General features: G+C 40.6%; 1 protein-coding gene across 1 annotated transcript in view; it reads right to left on the reverse strand.

The window, feature by feature from the left end:
* Positions 1-212: 212 nt before the first annotated feature.
* The window catches only part of LOC147693310 (vomeronasal type-2 receptor 26-like), a 49915-nt gene continuing 29328 nt past the window's right edge, over positions 213-20799 (reverse strand). Inside the window, exons 3-5 of the mRNA XM_086935921.1 lie at positions 6599-6826; positions 3908-4031; positions 213-1444 (exon numbers count right to left, since the gene is read on the reverse strand). Coding sequence (XP_086792047.1) covers positions 495-1444; positions 3908-4031; positions 6599-6826 — 1302 coding nt within the window. The 3' untranslated portion in view covers positions 213-494. The remainder of the gene's footprint in view (positions 1445-3907; positions 4032-6598; positions 6827-20799) is intronic.

Genomic DNA, 20799 nt, shown 5'->3' on the forward strand with positions numbered 1-20799 from the left:
CGGTTTGATCCCCGGCACCGGGAACAGATTAGCCCAGCACCATGTGACTCTGGGCAATAGCTTGCTTAATCTTCCCAACGGCCCCCAGCGCCTAGAGACCCTTACGGGTGATTGTGCACTTTACAAATGTGGATTATTATTATTATGCAATAGAAATTACAGAGAATTAAAGAATCTTTGATTTGATTGGAAAAGGAATGTAGGTTTTTGATGATTCCTCCTCCCTGAGGAATAATTAACATATTTTGCAATTTTTGTCTTGGCACATAGGGAAAAATTTAAATACGACATAAACATCTTATTCAAAACACAATTGCATAGAAGAAGTACACACCACCAATAGTCAATGTAATTTACTATCAGAACCCTAAACTGACAAAGTCCACACTGTTTATAATTCCTTTGGTGTCCATCTCTACATGGCAGGAGACCTGGTAATGTGTTTAATTCTTCAGCAAATGATGGAAGATGATTGTGAGAGTCAACATTAAACATCATTGTATCATAAAATTGATATCAGAAATTGGCATGCTATGATTTTTCAAATGTTTTCTTCTAACTAAGTGTTCCCTGGTATTCCTTTCAGGCTTCACAATAATTACATAGCACTTTGGAAAGAATATACACCCCAGCAGTCCAGCGCTGGAGCACAGGATGGCAAACACCTCCACGGCCACCATGTACTTCCCTTGTGTGCTCAAGTATGCAGGGATGAAAGAGATCCACACACTGACAAACACCAGCATACTGAACGTGATCAGCTTGGCCTCGTTGAAGCTTCCAGGGAGATTCCTTGAGAGAAAGGCCACCATAAAGCTGACCGTGGCCAAGAGGCCCATGTATCCCAGCATGCAGTAGAAGAAGATGGTGTCTCCTTCATTACACTCAAACGTTATCTTCTCCTTCTTAGGCTTCATGTTTAGTTCCGGAAAAGGAGGAGAGACGACCATCCAGACAAAACAAATTCCAATTTGTACCAAAGAACATAGAAAAACAATGCAACCTGGTGTCTTTGAGTTCAGCCATTTCTTTGCAGAGCTGTGCGGATTTGTTGCCATAAAAGCAAGAAAAACAATAATAGTTTTTGCCAGAACAGAGGAGACACTGATGGAGAATGTGACACCAAACACAATCTGGCGAAGCATGCAAGTGAGCTTGCTGGGACGGCCAATGAAAAAGAATGAGCAAAGAAAGCAGCATAACAAGGAAACGAGGAGCAGATAACTGAGCTCACGGTTGTTAGCTTTAACAACAGGAGTGTCTTTGAACTTGACAAAGAGAAACAGCACAAAAGCAGTCAGTAAAATCATGGAAATGGCGGAGATAGAGAATGTTAGACCCAAAGGTTCTTCAAAAGTTAGGAACTCAATAACTTTTTGGATGCATTGATCACGTCTTTCATTGGACCATTGATGGTCATGACATTTTATGCAAATTACTACCCCTGAAAGAAAAAAGTATAGTGAGTACAACCTGCCTAGATGGAAAACAGTATCCATGGATTAAATAGTCACATATGAGAACATATTAGTGTCCAAACGAAATCAGAATATCAAGTGATTACATAAGTACTCGTGTTAAAAAACTATAGAAACTTCCAGAGTCAAAAAATCTTAATGTTAATTAATAATTATACAATAAGTTAGCACTCCATTTTCAAGATAAAGCCAAGTCAGTCTATGACTCTTTTGTACATGCAAATCAACTTGTAGATGTAAACAGTAGATTGTCTAACTGTAGTCATAATGTTAGCATTCTACCTCATTTGGGGCCACTGACAGTGGATCAGACGCATAAAATATTAACCCAAATCCAATTGGGCTCACCACGGGACCCTTGCCCAGCCAGAAAAATCCATCTGGCACCCGAGATGATAGCCACGCACCTCAAGACTATATTTAACAACCTGTTGAAGTAGGATATTTTCCAAAAGATTGGAAAATAGGGTCTATTAAAAACAACCCAACTTATACACCGGTGAACCTAACAATTACCTGCCAATCACTTAATTACCATTTTCTGCAAAACTGGTCAAAAAACTTATCAACCAGGAGTTGACAACTTTCATAGATAAAAATAAGAGCCTTGATTCAACGCAGTTCGGATGTCGTAGCTACCATAGCACTGAGCTAACGTTGACCACAGCCTTAGAGGAAACTAAACATACAATTGATAGTGGGGGAAATGCGGCCTTGATTCTTTTGGATCTGTCGGCTGTGTTTGATACAGTCACACATGCTCGCCAAATCAACGGACATGCTCAAGTTCATGACTTCCTTTTTAGCTGACCGAATTCAGTTTCCTTTGGTGACTTCACTTAGCCAGCCTTCTCACTTTCTTCTGGGGTGCCTCAGCACTCATCTCTGAGCCCCACTCTATTCAATCTTTATGTCACCCCACTAGTAGTACTGATTAAATCATTTGCTTTTTCGCTGGCCTCATATGCCGATGACACGCAGATTGGTGTGTCCGTAACTGGCAATCCTGGAGCCACGGGAGCTCAGTTTCACAACTCCATGCTCCATATAGGGAAGTGGATGAGCAACAATTGTTTGAAGCTGAACTCCTTAAAGACTGAGGTCTTGCTGTTTGGCATCAACCCTTCTTTTTGGTCCTCCAGCTGGTGGCCTCGGGAACTGGGGATCTTGTCCTCCCCAAGCAGAGAGCAAAAAATGTGGCAGTAATTATTGATACCAAGCTATCCTTCGAAGGATAGATATATCTCACCACCTCCTCGTGTTTTTAAATTTAAAAAATTCTCAGGAGAGTGTTGGCCTATGTTCCACTAAGCCTGCAAAAGACAGTAGTTACAACCCTTACTTTTTCTAAAATAGATTGCTGCAATGCACTCTTTATTAATATTCAAAAGCTTGTTTTGCATAAGCTACAGATGCTGCAAAATGCAGCAGCACGGTTACTACTAGGTATCCCAAAACACAAATCTACATGTCGAGCTTTAGTCGAACTACATTGCCTCCCTATGGGCAAACATATTCAATTTAAAGCACTTTGCATTACTTTCAGGGCACAACAAGGCGTTGGCCCTGATTATTTGATACAGTGTTTTCAATGTTATTCCCCAGTATGTTTTCTAGGCTCCTTCACTACTGGATATCTTGTAACCCCGAGATTTAAGAAAGCTAACAGTGGCGGGAGGGGATTTCTATCATGTACCTCGAGGTTGTGGAACTCGCTCCTGACAGAACTAAAACTCAAGTCAAATCCATTGGAATTCAGGAAGAACTTAAAAACCTGGCTTATTGGCAAATATTTCTAGAATCCTTCTATAAGAGATTCATTTTTGCATTATGGCTTAGCGCCAAGATACCTCCTGGTAATTGTTGTGCTTTAGACATTTTATGTTCTTTTCATTTAAGGACAACACAGCTTTCTAACCTTCAAAGTTTAATTTGGTAAATTCCAACTATCAAATTGGGTAATCGTAAAATCAAATCTTAGAAACCTTAGAATCCCATAATACATATATATAGATGGACAGACAGACAGACAGTCAGTGATAGACAGATAGATGGATGGGTGGATGAATGGAGACATGGAGACAGGCAGACAGAGAGAGACAGAGATAGATAGATAGATAGATAGATAGATAGATAGATAGATAGATAGATAGATATGAATCATAGGGATCAACAGTTGTAACAGCAGCAGAACAACCTTGCAGGATAACATTTACAATCACTGCCACATACTCTTTTTAACATCAAACATGTAAATATGTTTCATACATAGAATACAATATATCACATAATTAGGATTTACAGCTAGGGTGATTGGACACAGATGGAATCCTCTTTTGAGGACAAATCACATTATAACACATGCAATGAGATTTGGAACTCTCTGTTCTGAATGCATTCACTAAAGAAAATATTAAGAGCAGTCCCACCTGTGCCATTGCTAATCTCTCCTTGAGAGCAGGGTACACAATCAAAACAGCAAGCTGGCTTTCCCTCTTGTGCAGCCTTTCTGTAGCCAGGAGGGCAGGTATCACTGCAGACAGAGTGGGGAACCTGCAGAAAGATCACATGCAGCCATTTATTCAGGGTGATACTATATCCATTGTTTTTGCACTTTTCTCACAAAATACTCACTACACAAGGAGCATGTGTTTCAATATTCTGCTTGATGTGTTATCCTTGGCAAACTATCACTGCACTTACAAACTTGTGCAAAGAGCTAACAGGTGTTGCCGGCAACATTAGAACCATGAAAATAACCCTGTACCCCAAAACCCAAACCTACCCCTGAACCCTAAAATACCCCTGTACCCCAAAACCCACAACTAGCCCTGAACCCTAAAAATACCCCTGTACCCGAAAACCCAAAACTTGCCTTGAACCCTTAAAATACCCCTGTACCCCAAAACCCACACCTATCCCTAAACCCTAAAAGTACCCCTGTACCCCATAACCCCAAACTATATCTGAACCCTTAAAATACCCAAACACCCCAAAAAATATACCTCAGTACCCCAAAACATATACCCCTATACCCATACTTACCTTATCCAAACATAAAAAAAAACATGCTTTTACCATGCATGCTTTTACAACGAATTCCGTTGTAAATATATGCGTGGTAAAAGCATATAAAATGTAATGCCATGCGTTATAATGGCATTGCGGAGTCACTGTACTTTCATAATAAAAGTATGCGGAGTGATGGTATGCGGAAAGAAAGTTGCGGAATCATGGGTGTTTACCCTCCCCCGGTAAGTACATTGGTGGCACGGTGGCCCAGATCTCCAGCAACATACTGATTTTTTTTCACCACCGATTTGAAAAATGCACAGGTCTCTCTCATTGATGGCCAGCACCGACATACACTTTTAGAAACACCTCCCGCCACAAGTTCTAGAATTGCGAACTTTAGAGCTGGGGAGCTACTTTCGAATCTCGGCATCAGCTCAACATCCTGTGATTCCAGGCAAATCGCTTTGTCTCCCCGTGCTTACCACAAATTGAATGTGTTCTTCTGTAATGTAAATTGTGCTTATGCCATGTTGTCGAGTTTGCACTATATAATATTGCAAGGAAAAATAAAGTAGGGAAACTTGAGTTCACACACTACTGAACGCGCACTCTTAAATGCATCAGCAGTGCACTGTGAATCGGAGCGTTTCACAGGCCTGTCACAGATAAGAAATGCTATCAAAACGAAATCCTACAAAACAATATACTACTGGCCGGCAGCAATTCATACCCGGACAACGTCGGGACGGGCTGCTAGTAACCCATAAAATGAATATAGAAACTAACACAGAAAAAAATAATTTAAAAACATATTTTTTACAGCTATATTATTGAAAAGGGTATTTACAATATTCTTGAAAACAATATTACTTACCTAAAAAAAATCGATATTCTTGACAATATTTCTGCATTACAATATTTTTGTATCACATTATATTTTCAGATATTTCCGCAAATTAAATGTAAAACTCAATATTTGGTCCAAATACCAAAATCAACATTCAACCGCGCGGTGCCTGCCGCTTTGCTTATGCAAATGAATGGGGGTACCACAGGTACCCCCCCCCGTGTGCAACCCCCACCCCTCCTTCACTCTGGGGGCCTGCAGTGGGCCCCCAGAGTGAAGACCGCATGCCTTTCCGTGCCGGCATTGCTGCCACGGAAAGGCATTAGAAATGAGGCATCCTAATATGGCAGGCGGTGTCTAACAGACACGCCACCATAGAAACCCTTTTCCGTTCCGGTCGCCTTGTGGCCCCCCCGCCATTCTAATATGGCGGGGGGGGATACTGGAGAGGATGTCGGGCGGATTGCCCCCGCCAGGCTGGTGGTGGCTACCGCCAGCCTGGCGGGTCAATCCGCCCGACTTCCTAATGGCCCCTCTGTATTGGTGGATTGTAAATGCATCCTCTATTGACCTCCCTGATTCTGAAATTTTCAAATACTGCATATTTTATTCCCCATTTAGTGGACAGCTTGAAAATAAAATTCATCAAAGGTAAAATCCGTCCAGTCTAAGAATCTTAGGGACTCTTCATGTGTAGATAATGATATGCAAAAATTGATTACATTGTGGTTGTGCCCAATGCATGCTTTGGCATTTCGTAATGTCAAGTTGTCAGGTATAATTTTACTGACGTCAATTAATGCTTAACTTCACATTCTACAAAATACTTTGTTTCCCTTGATATTTTTAGGACCTATGCACTTTTTGGAAATAGAAAGCAAACTATTTTGGGAGGTGACACAAGTCATGGCCCGCTTCTATTACACTGCAATGTGCTGCCTAATGCAGAGACCAGGCTAGTAATACAAGCACCTGGCCATCAATTTCAGTAAAAGCCAACAAATGGGCTGTGGTGAGAACATGTTGGGAATGAGATGGGCATAGACTGCTGCTTAACAACATCCTATGAAGGAGGGAAGATCGTGTTCTTTATTCAGAGTGGAGAAATATCTGCCATTCACAGGCAGCTACAAATCCTGCCCTGCGCTCACCTTGTGCCACAGCAGGATCATGGAAGATGCCAATGAAATAGAAGGGGTAGATTTGCACTTGGCTCTCAAACAATCCCAACATCCTGTGGAAACTGCAGTATTCTTACCTCAGAGGATCCATCACTCCAAAGGATAGCGCCAAGGTTGACAATGACGTCTTCACCCGTCTGTGCAGATGAGTCTAATGCTCCCACCTTCACAAGCTGGAACTCCTCATCCGGTGATATCTGCACATTGAGGAGGTCATAGGTGGCCTGGCCGTCGCCATTGGCATCAAAGAATATTTCATTGCCCATGGGAGCCTTAAAATGCAGATGTTTCAGATAGTGAAGGATCTGAATCGGGAGACATTATTACTGAAGTGGAATGGCACATGAAGAAATGTAACATTTTAAAAAATGTGTCACATCACACTACCAAGACCAGAACATGTCTTATTGTTAAACAAGATATGATTTACAAGCATTTTTTGGGTCTGTGCTTGTAGCCAATGGGAACAATATTTGGCAATGGTGCTCTTTGCCAACTTAGGTTCAACAAATCAAACACAAGGAGATGATGGACAGAGTGCTGAAACTTTTCAGACGTGGGTCCCTTGCTCACTATGCCACTGGATTCCAGCCTGGCTAATGATGGGTGTTACCCCAAAACCGGTCCCAGGATGCTTGTTTCCGATCGAGGAAAGACCTTTGGGCTGGACTGTTCCCATGAGGCACAGTGTCAAGACTGATTTGCATATGGCTGGGTCTGAACTGGGGTGGAGAAGTGAGCTAAAGAATGATGATGGATTAAACCCAGATCTGTGACTGGGGATGAGTGTCTGAAAAGTTTCAGTGCTCCGTCCATCATCTCCTTGTGTTTGCGATATAAATAAGTCGAACCATACCTAATAGCCACAGCCACAGAGTCCCAAGTGCTAGTAAGCATATTGGCTTTTGAACTGAGAAACAACTCTTCACACACACATACACACAGTGACCTGACCTCATATATCAAATACTGGTATTCACCGGTTCAAAGCAGGTGTTCAGTCTTCTATTGTAATAAATCAGCAAGCGCTCTCTTCCTGTTACCTGCCAGGGTTGGATGTCATTGATGTCAGCACAGGTTCCATTTATGAAAGGTCCTTGGCCGTTCTTACAGGCTCTCAACATGTCTATTGCGTGAGCAAAGGCGTAGACTGCTAAGTAACTGTGGTAACTGTAGCTGAGATCATTCAGCTCAAACAAAAATCTGGTCACTTTTTGTAATTCCTCCTTCCCTGAGCAAGGGGCTGGGCTGATGTTTGTTTCTTTGGAGGATGGGCTTGTCCTATTTACCTCTTCAAATGAGCAATGGAATGCTTTCTCCCAGAATCGCTTCATAAATATATCTTTAGGATACCTCAATGGATGAAGGTGGGATAAAAATTCTTCAAAATCCAGCATACGCTCTGTGTAGGGTGCGATTCCGAGAGATCCTTTCAGTATTTTCCAGGCCTGGTTTTCCAGCAGGAGCCCCGGTCCCAGTGTAAAAGCTGCAGTGAAGACCCAGACTTTGTCGCTTGCATTTTGTTCATGTAGTATTTGCAGTAACACCTTGACATGGACATCAAGACTATGAACAATGATGACCTTCACTGAATGTCCACGAATCAGTTCAACCAGCTGGAGAACCTGCTCCTTGGGGAATCGGAGGTTAATCTGCTCCATGAAGGCCACGCAACCGCCATTGTCTTCAATACCTCTCCGAATCCCCTGTCCTCCCTGCAAGCCCACTTCATCATTTGATACAATCATTCCAACCCATGTCCAATGGAAGTGGCCCATTAATCTGGCAATGGCAGTGTTCTGAAATGTGTAGTTAGGTACAGTGCGCAGAAAGGAAGGGAACTCCCGCTTGTCACTGAGAGTGGAGATCACAGACCCGTGGCTTACCTGCCCATAGACATCAGATATAACAGTTATCAGAATTACAGGGGAGCTCATTGGGCATTCTTATTTTCTTAAGCAGTTGTTTACATTATAACAAATAAAAAATATTCAAAAATATTGGTGTGGATGGGGCCACTACCGGTAGGTACAGCCAGTGAGGAGACTGTTTTGGTGGCCATTACACCATAGAAAATGCTATTATGAAGGGATGGTCCCCATGAAATATGGTGGCCAGTTAGATGCAGCTTCTGTCAGTCTTCCTTCTTTGGAAGACCCAGGACTTGAATTAAATTACTGTACATGAGACTGATATATACATTTTATTGAACCTCTTGATGGCAACCAATCGACAATCACTTGAAATAGGACATTTTAACTATGGGTTTCTTTCAAGTACATGAACTCAATCACCTGTCCCTCCAACTAGGGACTGTAACACATTGGAAAAAACTCACTCTATCCTCATTATATCTTTTGTTTATATGGATGGAATTGGGGGACTATGTGAGAGTAACCAGTTTTTTCGACTCTTTTGACTCTCTAGACTGACATTAAGATTGTACATAGGGTATGTGACTGTGATTACTATAATACTTGCCTGGATGTTCTAACATTATATCCTGGTCATGCATCTTACACAAACATTTAGGTCTGTAATTATATTTCTATCATGCGATCTTATGGTCGGTCTACATAAAAATTTCGAAACAAAGACTGTCTGTGACTGTAACCTAACCTCAATTCCAACTGCAATTTAATTTGTAACCTCTTTGTAATTCCTTCATCTCTTGGAATTCTTTCTATTATAATTGTTATTATCATTTATAATTTTATTTGTAGTTGTACTTCAACTCATGTGATCTTCTTTATTTTCATTTCTGTTCTTGTTTATTTTTGAGAAATCCAATAAAAACTATTTGAAAAAAAAGAAAACTCCAGTAAATAAGGAACATGTTAAATGTAGTTATTGGGAAGGTACCACAACTTGGGTAGTGCATTGGCATAGTAATCCAACAGTGGATCACAACCTTCATACAGTATTTGGTGATCAAATCTTATAAGTCAGTTCAACACTGAGACATCATTTCCAGACTGTCTTGTGTGAGTTCCCAGACTTTTTGACCAAGAATGGTGCGACAATTGTTTCACGTTCAACTTTTAGTGCACCTAAAACGATTCTCTGGTAATGACATCTATAAACTGAACTATACTACATGAATAAGTAGTTTGTTACCCTGGAGATTTCAGTAATTACCCTCCTTGAAGTATCAATACTTTAAGCACAATAAGCCTGATTCACAAAGGTAAAGTTAGACCAAAAGTCTACCTTTACTACTTTTCAGTATTCACAAAGGTAAGTTAGTACGAGTACAATTAGACTTTTGGTCCAAGCTAAACGTTTGGACTAAATGTACCTTTGTGAATCAGGATCAATATCTTGCATAAACATAATTAACATCTTCAGCTTTAAGAATCCTCTCCATTCACTTCATGTACTATGGATCCAAACACAATAGCTCTGAAATCCCTTCAAATTGTAGTCAATGTTTTGCTTCCAATTCACACTTTTATCAAAGGGAATAGTACCTGAGTATGACAATTAAAACACATGCCCTTACTTTGACTGCATCCTCAAAGTACTTCTCTGAACATAGTGATAGGTTCTAAAATGTGAACTCTCCTTAAATTGTCTGGGGTTATAAAAAGTTTGAACCAGGCTGCAGACACTAAACTACTTGACTACCCAGCAAGGAAAACTTCAGATATGAGGAAACCTATACTCATAACAAAGATGGCCTCTACTATTTCCAAATGACATGAGACTTGAGGGACCAAGGCCTGTGCAGTTAAGTATAGGGGTCTTTGTATACTGCACCCCCAAAGACATAATCCCTTTCACACACCATCGCTGAAGTTTCTTGTCCAACTCCAGCCTTTACTTTCTTTCAATGGAGCTTGTGTTTGAGGCCTACATACCCTGAGTGTGGGAAGTTAAGCCTCAATTCACTACAGCAAGTCATTGGTCATCAAGGGTTTAATTTGCTCTATCTCTGAATATGAAATAAAAAGGCACACCAAGCACTTCCAGGTTTGGACGGGTTCCTGTGGCATATAGAGTCTTGCACTGGTGCTTTTGTGTCAGTGGTTTGGAAGTGCAGAACTATAAGTCTTGGAAACCTCAGTTGAATTCCCCAAGATCTGTGTGTGTCAATGGTGACCACAGACATCTCACAGTCAGTGTCCTGGAAGTTGTTCGCATCAACTCCACAGAGTAATTCTTTTTTACGAATCAACATGCACATACTATTTCCATCTATAGAAAACTTAAAGGTGCCTATAAAGCTATTTTACACTCCTCTGCATGCCTTAGACATGTATGCAACTCAGATGCTTTAAATTTTCATTCAACCAACTTAAAGTATTTTATTTTACGCATATCATTCTAACATACCTTAATTATAATACAATGTTCCTTTTTGTTTACATAATACCATGATGTATTTATCATTAATGTTCGTCCCTGAAATCTTTAGGAATGTATTTTGACTGTACATATAGGAGGAAATCCGGTTATGTGCTTCATTCATTCAAATGTTTAGGCAACTTTTCACTGATCAGTGAAGCTGTGAAGGCCATGCTGCATAGGAGTAACCAACGCAGCGTGGCCTTCACAGCTTCTAATCTTATTAACCACATTAAATATAAGCTACAACTACGAAAACATAATTATAAATTAAACTCCATATTAAATAATAGGGCAGGTATACACATTTCTGAAAACAAAGCCAAATTGTGTTTTAATGCTAATAGAACTGGAAGAATATTAGCCAGCTATCTTCATATTAAGAAGGATAAAATTCAAAGTAATGCAATCCAGAATTCTAATGGTCACATCGCTTTATCTCACAAAGAAGTAATTATTAAATGTGTGACTTATTATTCATCTTTATCTAATAAACCTATTCCGATTGATATTATGAACAAATGGAGTGGTGCACTACCCCAATCAAATGTTCCTGTAACAACGAACGGTCTGTTTCCTTTTTTGAAAAATGTTCTTTATTAGGTAATCCAACAAAAGGTGCAATAAGCCTCAGCCAACGCGTTTCATTCAAAAGGATTGAACTTCATCAGGGCGTGTGTTTATATCAAAAGTTTGGTTGAAATTCCGAAGTAGAAGTGGTCTCCTTGTGGGACTGGACCATATCGAGGTAGCTGGAGGTCAAATATATGATGGTGACTCCAAAGAAAGTTAATGCCTCCTTGATAAGGGCCCAAGAGAAGCGGCTGGAGCCGTGAGTGACATGTGTACCTTCCTCGTACCGCCTTTAGATAATGTGCGCAGCCATGGTGCTAGGCAGTGCTCAATGTTAACAGACACCCCATTCACCTTGATCTCACTTCTACAGGTTTATGTCTTTCTCTTTCTTTCTGGTCTTTTAATGTTTTTCCTCAGTTGCTCATGGTAAACATCTAATGCAGATAAATAAGTGTCACCCCCCCAATATAAATGCTGGTGACCCCACTGGAAGCTACCAGCCCACATTAAGCACTGGGGCAATGGTGCCTGCGTTGAAGCTAGGTTGCCAAAACAGAGCCAGCACAGGCAGAAAGGAAATGAGTGCACAGTATTGCTTAAATGGGTGCATTTCTGCCATTTTACTTCAGTGTAGGGCCATGCAGCTTGGTGCCGTTTTTGCGCTGCCCCTTCCTTAGCCAAAATGCCATAAATGAGGCCCCAAATGTTTAAAGCAGACATATCTTTCCCCTATAGTGTCATTAATCTAAATTCGGATGTCCACTGGCTTGTAGGGGTTTCCCCACATGGAGCCCTATTATATATAGAGTGCACTTTCACTGGTTGGCCTCTGCGTACCTTAAAACAAGTGCACTGGGCGCAAACAGAGAAAGTGCACCATATTACATAGCCCCCAGGACAGCAGCAAACTTGTGCTGTCCCCAGGAAAGCATATTCAAGTGAAAAATGAGCGGCTTTGAAGCAGTCGCTCCTCTGTTTCACTTTTCAGTTGACAACCCGCCTGCACTTTTAATGAAGATTATAGATCCCCATGCAGGTGGGTGCAGTGACTGACAGCACCCGCTGCAAGGGGATGTCTGGGGGGGCCCATAGGACCTCATTTCCACACTCCAGAGGCTCCTATCTGGGGGCGCACTGACAGTGCACCATCTTTTAGGTGGAGCACTGATAGTATTCACCCTGACAGGTTTTTTGCCTCTGCGTCCGTAATACGGCTTGGGCAAAGAGGCAAAGGGATTCCCTCATCCCCCAATCAAATGAGGGAACGCCCTCTTAAGAAAGCTTTGGCGCTGTTGTTCCCCAGTGCTTTCAGTATTACAGAAGGGGCTGCACAAGCATCTGCGGCCTGTTGTAAAATACCAAAGTGTCCCTAGCCCACATATTGGGCGCAAATGTCTGTTGTGCCCTGGGGCACCTTGTGTAATACAGCCTTAGATACCCAAGCTGATTCTGTATAAAAATGTAGGGTTTACATGGAATACTAAAATGCCATTCCACAATCAAAATATCTCGGTGGTTGGTATAAGCTTTAGCATCGTACGCATGGCGAAGAAATGTTTACACTTCCTCTAGTTTCAAACTAAGACTACGGTGGTATTGAACCTGGTTATGTCCACATTGGACTAAGCCAACATATGGTATGCAGGATTGCCAAAGTATTTTTTTTATAGACTACAGATTGTCAGAATTCAGCAGCTCCCCTGGTTTTGGTCTCCAAAGACGGGAACATATTTCCAGGCATTTGCACAATCTTCATTGGCTCCTAATAGAAAAGCGTATTCTTTTTAAATCCTTCCTTTAATGCAGCAAGCTCATCAGTCTAGACCAGATTATCTGCCAGGAATGACTTCTGCGGTCCAAAAAGAGTATTACATAATAATCATCTGGCCAGCTTTCCTACAATTTGTCTGGCTACAGCAGGCGGTCATTCCTTCTCTTGTTTGGGAACGGTTGGCTGGAACAGCCTCCATCGACATATGTCCTACACAGGCTGAGCTGTCTTTAAGATCTGGGGGCATATTATCAAGGCGGGCAAAAATGAAATTATCGCCGCTTTAGCAGCTTTTTTTGGCCGCTAAGCAGTGATAATTTCATCGCCCTATTAGCAAGCTATCGCTAACATAAGTTAGCGACAGCTTTTGGTGATAGCGAGCGGTTTGGGGCCCGCTTTGCATGTCAGCGATATTTATCGCTAATGACATGCAAAGTGGGCGTACCCAACCTGTTAGCGACTGAAAACAGTCGCTAACATCGCTATCGCCTATTATCAACGCAGGCGTAGCTCCAAAAGCTAAGGCCTGCTCAGACCAGTTCTTAGCCATTATATCCAATGGGAGGTGGATATTATGGCTAAGACCCTATTGGCGTTAATGCGTGAATATCGCTGTTTTCTCAGCGATATTCATGCATTTTGCCACTATTGCCGGATATTTTATCGCTTTACAGATAAACGTTCCTAATAGCACGTTATCTCAGCGATAATATTTGGCGATGCTTGGTGATAAAAAAAACTTGCTAAGCCCATTTAGCGATAAATATCTCTAGTTGTTGGTAATATGCCCCTAGGTTCTTCTCACAGTAATTGTCATCTTCTTTTGTTACTTACATGGACAGTATAATGCCGGGACACTCTTGAGAAGAGCTCTATACAATCCATCACAATCACGATCATTGATTGTTTTTGATAGTGGCATATGATGATTTATTGCTCACAGCAACCATTAGCAATTACTTAATTGGACCATATTTTATTTATTTAACTCAATATTTATTTGCAAGCTGTAACTTAGTATACCTCTACGTTCCATCGCCTTTCATAAATATGAATTTACATTACTGTATCTTTATCAAGAGGAATGATCTATTAAGCAAAACAGGTGCTTGTTTTAAACCAGGTAACTGACTGTATGGTAAAATTGAAATACATTTAAATGTATTCATAGACGGATTGCTACTCTTTAAATTGATGCAATGTTTTTTTTATGTGATGAATTTAGTTAATCAGAGGACTGCGCTACCCAGGGTAATATAAATAATGAAGTGGAAGGGACGCTAAGAGGAAAAACCTACAATTGTGAATCTATCTTCGTAAGCAAACTGCATAGCGCTTGATTGAAGATATTAATAAGGTTGGTGAGATCAGCAAGCCACCAAACTCCTGTTGAAACTCTTACATGATGACACACCTCTGTTCAGGAGCACAACCCCTAGCCTGACAGGCTACCTGTGACCTTCCGCCAACATTGGTATTTTCCCAGGGGCCATGCAACCCGTTTGGTGCTCCTTTACTCTTGAAGAGCATTGACACTCTTGAGATATCAACACATACATGCATGCATACTTACATACATACATGAATGCATATTTACATACATACATACTTACCTACATAGATTCAAACATGCATACATGCATACATATATATATACATGCATACATACATACATGCATACTTAAATACATTCATTTGTACATACATATGTACACACATATACATGCTTGCATATACATATGCGTACACACATACATAAATGCATGTATGCATACTTGCATGCATACATACATAGAGACATATAGATAGATAGATAGATAGATAGATAGATAGATAGATAGATAGATAGATAGATAGATAGATAGATAGATAGATAGATAGATAGATAGATAGATAGACAGATAGATAATTACATTTTATTGTTTCAAGTTATAAAAAACTATCACAATATAGAACATACATACATATATGCATGTATGCATGTATACATACATACACATATACACACATACCCCTGATATCAAGGAGGAATAAAGCACAAAGCAGAAAAGCAGGTCAACAGTGCGATGATCCAGAAGAAAGTTGAATGCTAAACTAAGTGAGAACAAAGTTCATACAAATAACAAGCCTGAACAATCCAATAGTGAAAGGAAAATTCCCTAAAAAATCCAACCTTCTTGGAAAAATGTACAGCAGGAGGGTAAGGAGTGCAATGAAAAATCAGGGAATGAACACAGTATGACATGTCTTGCTCTTGCTAGCACTGCCTCTAATGTGCCTCAGCTTTCAAAGAAATGCCCACCATGTTGAATGGACCTGGAGATGCTGGAACGAGTCATTATATGCGGGTCCTGCATGTAAAATTTCACGACATGCAGCAACATGGCACATGGAAGCAGGTCGGTAACATATTTCCCCTTCACTGCTTAAACTCAGGTAAGATCTGAGCTTTGGCTTAGTTCTGGGCATGCGTTAAAAATGTGCACACTTATTATTCCAAATCACCTATATTAAATCATAATGTTCATTATTAGGTAAGCAAAATGATGCAATCACATGGCTCCTTCTTTTGACAAACATATGAGTCCGACATATTAAAATCGTATGCCTCCTACCTATGGCAATCATATGACTCCTTCATATCACAATCATATGACTCTGACATATACAAATCATATGACTCCTATATATGACAATTACATGACTGACCTTTAGCAATCATATGATTCCTACATATAACAATCAGATGACTCCTACATGTGACTATCATATGGTATGGTATACATTTATTGCTTGATTAATTCAAATCATTACAATCAGCTAATTTTAAAAGTATTTCATTCACACATAGCTTAAAATACATTATCCATAGGATGCTGAAATGATATAAATCATCATCAAGAAGACCATCTGCAGCCATTGTAAGGCCACAGACAAAAACACACAATCACCTTGGCCAGAAGAGAATGCTCAATGGAAAATGGGGCTTAGAAACAGCTGATCTCTTCCTGGACACAAGATAGAAATTAGGCTTCTAATTGAGGAGGTTCTACACATACTCTTCATGACAGAGACCTGGTTGAAAGCCTGCTCCATACCTGACCTAGTCCTTGCTCTGCCACCGGGATATGCGATTAGAAGACAAGATAGGGTGGAAAAGAATGTATTGGGTGGTCATCATCTATAAAGATGAATACAAATGTTTGAGCTCACCCACGACCATAATCAACTGTGAGATAACACAATTTAGTATCAAATTATCTCCCACTTATACCTTCTCTGGGACGCTTGTCTACAGGCTTACTGATTCCTGCAACACATTCCTAGAGTCCCACCTTATTCAATCTATACATGCAACCGCAGACAAACATAGTGAAAAATTTTTGGTCTATCCATCGTATTATACTCAGATGATATCCAGCTGGTACTGCCGGTAATGGAGGGCCTTCGGTCCAATCACAATCAATTGGCCCCCTGCATGGAAAAAGCTGAATGGATGACCAGGTCCAGCCTAAAACTGAACAGAACTGATGTTCCTGGGAAACAATTCTGTGCCCTGGGACATCATTAGCTGGCCGCCAGAACTAGGCAGTCTCCTTCATACCACCTTTTGCATTATAAACCTGGGAATGTGGCTAGACCACAGTCATCCCATATAAATACAAGCCAAAAAATAGCCAATAAACTGGCAGCCAGCTGTTTTGGGATTTTCCCCATGATTCAAAAGATTTGAACTCTTATCTCTGAACAGACACAGAGAACCATAGTTCAGGCCTTGGTTGTGATACGGCTGAACTACGGCAACTTCCTCTATCTGGGCTCACCCAAATATGTTGTGAACAGGTTACAGGTGGTTCAAAATTCCACAGCCAGGATACTCAGTGGTATTTCCAAACAAGAGTCAGTAAAAACTTCACTGAAAATACTGCACTGGATTCCGATCCAAGGCAGGATCACATTTAGATCATTATGTATAGCCCTCAAAGCTATGAACAACAAGGGCCCTGCCCTACTGGGTTCTTATTGTCAAACAGAATGTTAAGGTAATAATATTTTTAAATTGTTTTAATTTGTTTCCCTTTTGAATACCAGGACCATGACGAAATAGAGCTGCTCCTATTGACATGATCTTAGTTTTTAATGTTAAGCTCAAGATGTTTGGCAAATATATATTTGTTGAAGGAGGATGATTAAATGCTGCAAACCTAGAGGTTTCAATTCTCTGGATGAGAGATGTTCCATCCCCCAACTTGATCTGGACCCTGGGGTTGGTATGAAGGCATAGTGTGAGGTCCAGAAGTTTTGATGTTGCACCGCATGTATATAACTCCTACTTATGCCAATCATATTACACCGACAAATACAAATCTTGACTGCTATGTATGACAATCATATAACTCCTACATTTGACATAGTAATACAAGCCAGTGACTTTAACTGCCTTGCTTTACTCAATATTTACTAAGCAACGCAGGGCCGCACATGGTGTACAGTGCCGCAAGCCAGCACAATACAATGAGAAATCTGTCCCTATATTTGTAATATTTATGGCGGACATTTTATAAAGTATTATTCTGCCTTTCGACACAAGTGTAGATTTTGGAGAAGACCTGTGAGTGTAAGTTAAAAGCCAGAAGAAGACAAATAATATGGTAGCATAGCACATGACACATCAACTATTTTATCATGTAACTGGCAATTAAAGTTATACAGATTAGGAGTATAATTGCCAAAGAAAGATCCTGTCTGCTGATCAAAATCAAGGAGAAAAATGTAAATTAAGAAGGCGAAGAGCATAATTAAAACTGAGGGAACGAATGCAGGCAATACAATCTCAGAGGAAGAAACTCTGAAACATCTTGGATTGGGATGTCCCTATCATACACAATGAAGTTACTGACTTTATAAGCCCAAACTGCTCCCATTGCTGAACTCATGACATCTGTAATTCTGTGGGGGGAAGCCCAAGGTTGACGTTCCACATTTCATGCAGCATTTGGAGGCAAACTGCTGCCTGTATCCCCATAACATGTCTTTGTGAGCAGTAACACACTGAACACAAGCACATAGGAGACCTTCCTTCTACCACTGCATGGACTTTGGTGAGCTGTGATCTTCGCCTTAGTTCTGGGCATGAGCACGACGCCTATGGTCTTATTAGCAATGGAATAGAAGCAATCACAGATAATGTACACCAAGATGGTAGCATGAGAGGGTGCAACATTTTCATACTAAAAACATATATAATCATGGACACATCATCAGATTCCCAAGGAGCAACACAACTTGTACACTCACAACGTTTCCAGATAAAGCCACATCTGCCAGTGCCTATGACAAGCCTTTCTCTTATGGCACGTTATGTGTTATTCCAAAGAGTAGAATGATAGTAAATTTAGCAGAGACTTGTACCCTAGATGAAATTTAATCTGTCAAAACTATTAACTCGAAAATCTTTTCTCTCCTGCATTATTCGATGATATGGGAAACAGAGATGGGTCTTTCAGGTCAAGAAGCTATCCTCTGCTTTGAGCTCCAGTTCATACATTTTATAATTTCATTTCATGAAATCAAACAGATTGCAACTGTAGCAAAGATACCAAGTTACAGTTCATACATAATTTACAGAACAGTCCTCCTGATATTCCATCAGGATGTTCAAACCGTTGCCATGCAACTGACATCGCCTTTTTAAAGAAGGACATTCAACAGGATGCAAGACCAAGCAGCTTCGCCTGAAATTAAACACATGTGATCATATGAGACAGCTCTGAGAAAACTCCACTGACTCTTATTAGAATGAAAAGGGATGTGACCATCTCCAAATCCTTCTTGACCAACGAGTTGAGTAGGTCAGGACATTATCTTGTCATTTTACACCAAACTGAAATATAAGACGCAGCAGTGATTGGCTGACCGATGAACCTACATACAAGAGAGCGCAATGGAGTTGAATATCCATCAGATCTTCTTGATTGCTACCATGAAATACATTTCAAAAAGTGTACTTAAGGAATTGAACAAACCACAACCAGACCTATCAGGGCCTATGCCATTATTTGGAAGCGCTGGATCCTGATTTCCACCAGAGACTCATCACCACCAGCCCATGACTCCAAAAATAAGATAATCCACTGTGTTTTTCAGACACATACTTCACTATATGAACACATTATAAATATGGTAGAAATATGATAAGAGATTCAAAGAAGCAGTGTGTAAAAATTGGACTTCAGAACTACATTTTGAAGACCAAGAACATGCTCTCACAAGAGGCCTCAAAGTACCCTCAGTAACCAAATCACCGTCCTGGAAAGCTGCCCTGGAACATTTTTTGAACCACTCACTTTAATTGGCTTTCATCATTGACAAAGCATAAACTTACTTAAAAGAGCTGCAGTGAGTATGTGCTGTTAATTACATATTCATGCCATATTGAACCTCAGCTGTCATTGAGGAACTAAAAAGAGGCAACAGGTATTACAGGTATTACACTGCCATCATCGCCCTGCATTAAAGGGCATACTGCTTTTACTGACCATCACTGTTGCTCCCACAAGAAAATGTCAACCATTCAGCAGCAGTAACAAGAGCTGTGTCTGTCCACTTGCTTACTTCTTCTGCAGGGTGGTCAGCCTCCCCACAGTCTACTTCAATCCCCAAATAAAGGTCCACAGTAATCCTGGGAAATCTATAGAGAACCAACCAAGGAGGGGTTAAAATGAATAAAAGACAAACTAGTCAGACTTCCCTTCTTTTAGGAACTGCCCACTCCCATTCTCGCACTACAGTCAAGTTGAATGTAAGATTTGCAATCAAGGTGCGGGGAAGGAGGGTCTGAGGTTTATTTATTTAGGCATTATTATTTCTACTGTGCAACCTTCACTCGTCAATAGAGTTTCTGAGTGCCAAAGAGTTCTATTGACCTGCCTAATTTATTGAGAGAAAAGCCCAATATTTAGGTTCTATGGAAACTCAGCTAACTAGGTTTGATCTCAAGAACAATGGGTGAAATTTCCAAAGTTTAGGACCTCGTATTGAAGAAGATCTACCTCAGCACTTTGCTGATTTGTGCATGGAGACCTTAACCTCTTCCGTGCTCATGAAGGGCCCGGGCCATCATGAGTCACGGTGGGCGTGTGCACACAACGGCCAGGGGCCGTCTGAGCCAAGCCCGAGATTGGAATGTCCCAGGACTGCAGCAGCAAAGGTGATATATTCAAATTGATTTGTTGATCTAAGGAGGAAGACAATGGGAATAATACATTTCATTTATTACCCTGGCAGCTTTCTATTGGAAACACTTTTACACAAGTAGACAATACCTTTGTGATCTATTTCCAGTGATAATGTTAGTCCTCTTCAAGTTAAGGATAATTAGAATAATAGTGTTTTAGATGTGCTGATGCCATGGAACGTATATTTCTGGAAATCTTAAGTAAATGGCCATCAAAGCTCATTTTGAGGGGAACGAAGAGGCACGTCTTAGATCAAAAAGGCAGAAAAGAGAGACATCATAGAAGAGTTTGACACAAAATAAAGGAAATTTGAGTTATTTCCTTCTTTAAATACTTTCTCCATTTG

The sequence above is a fragment of the Lissotriton vulgaris genome, chromosome 8, assembly GCF_964263255.1.
Source record: "Lissotriton vulgaris chromosome 8, aLisVul1.2, whole genome shotgun sequence".
In the NCBI taxonomy this organism is placed as follows: Eukaryota; Metazoa; Chordata; class Amphibia; order Caudata; family Salamandridae; genus Lissotriton; species Lissotriton vulgaris.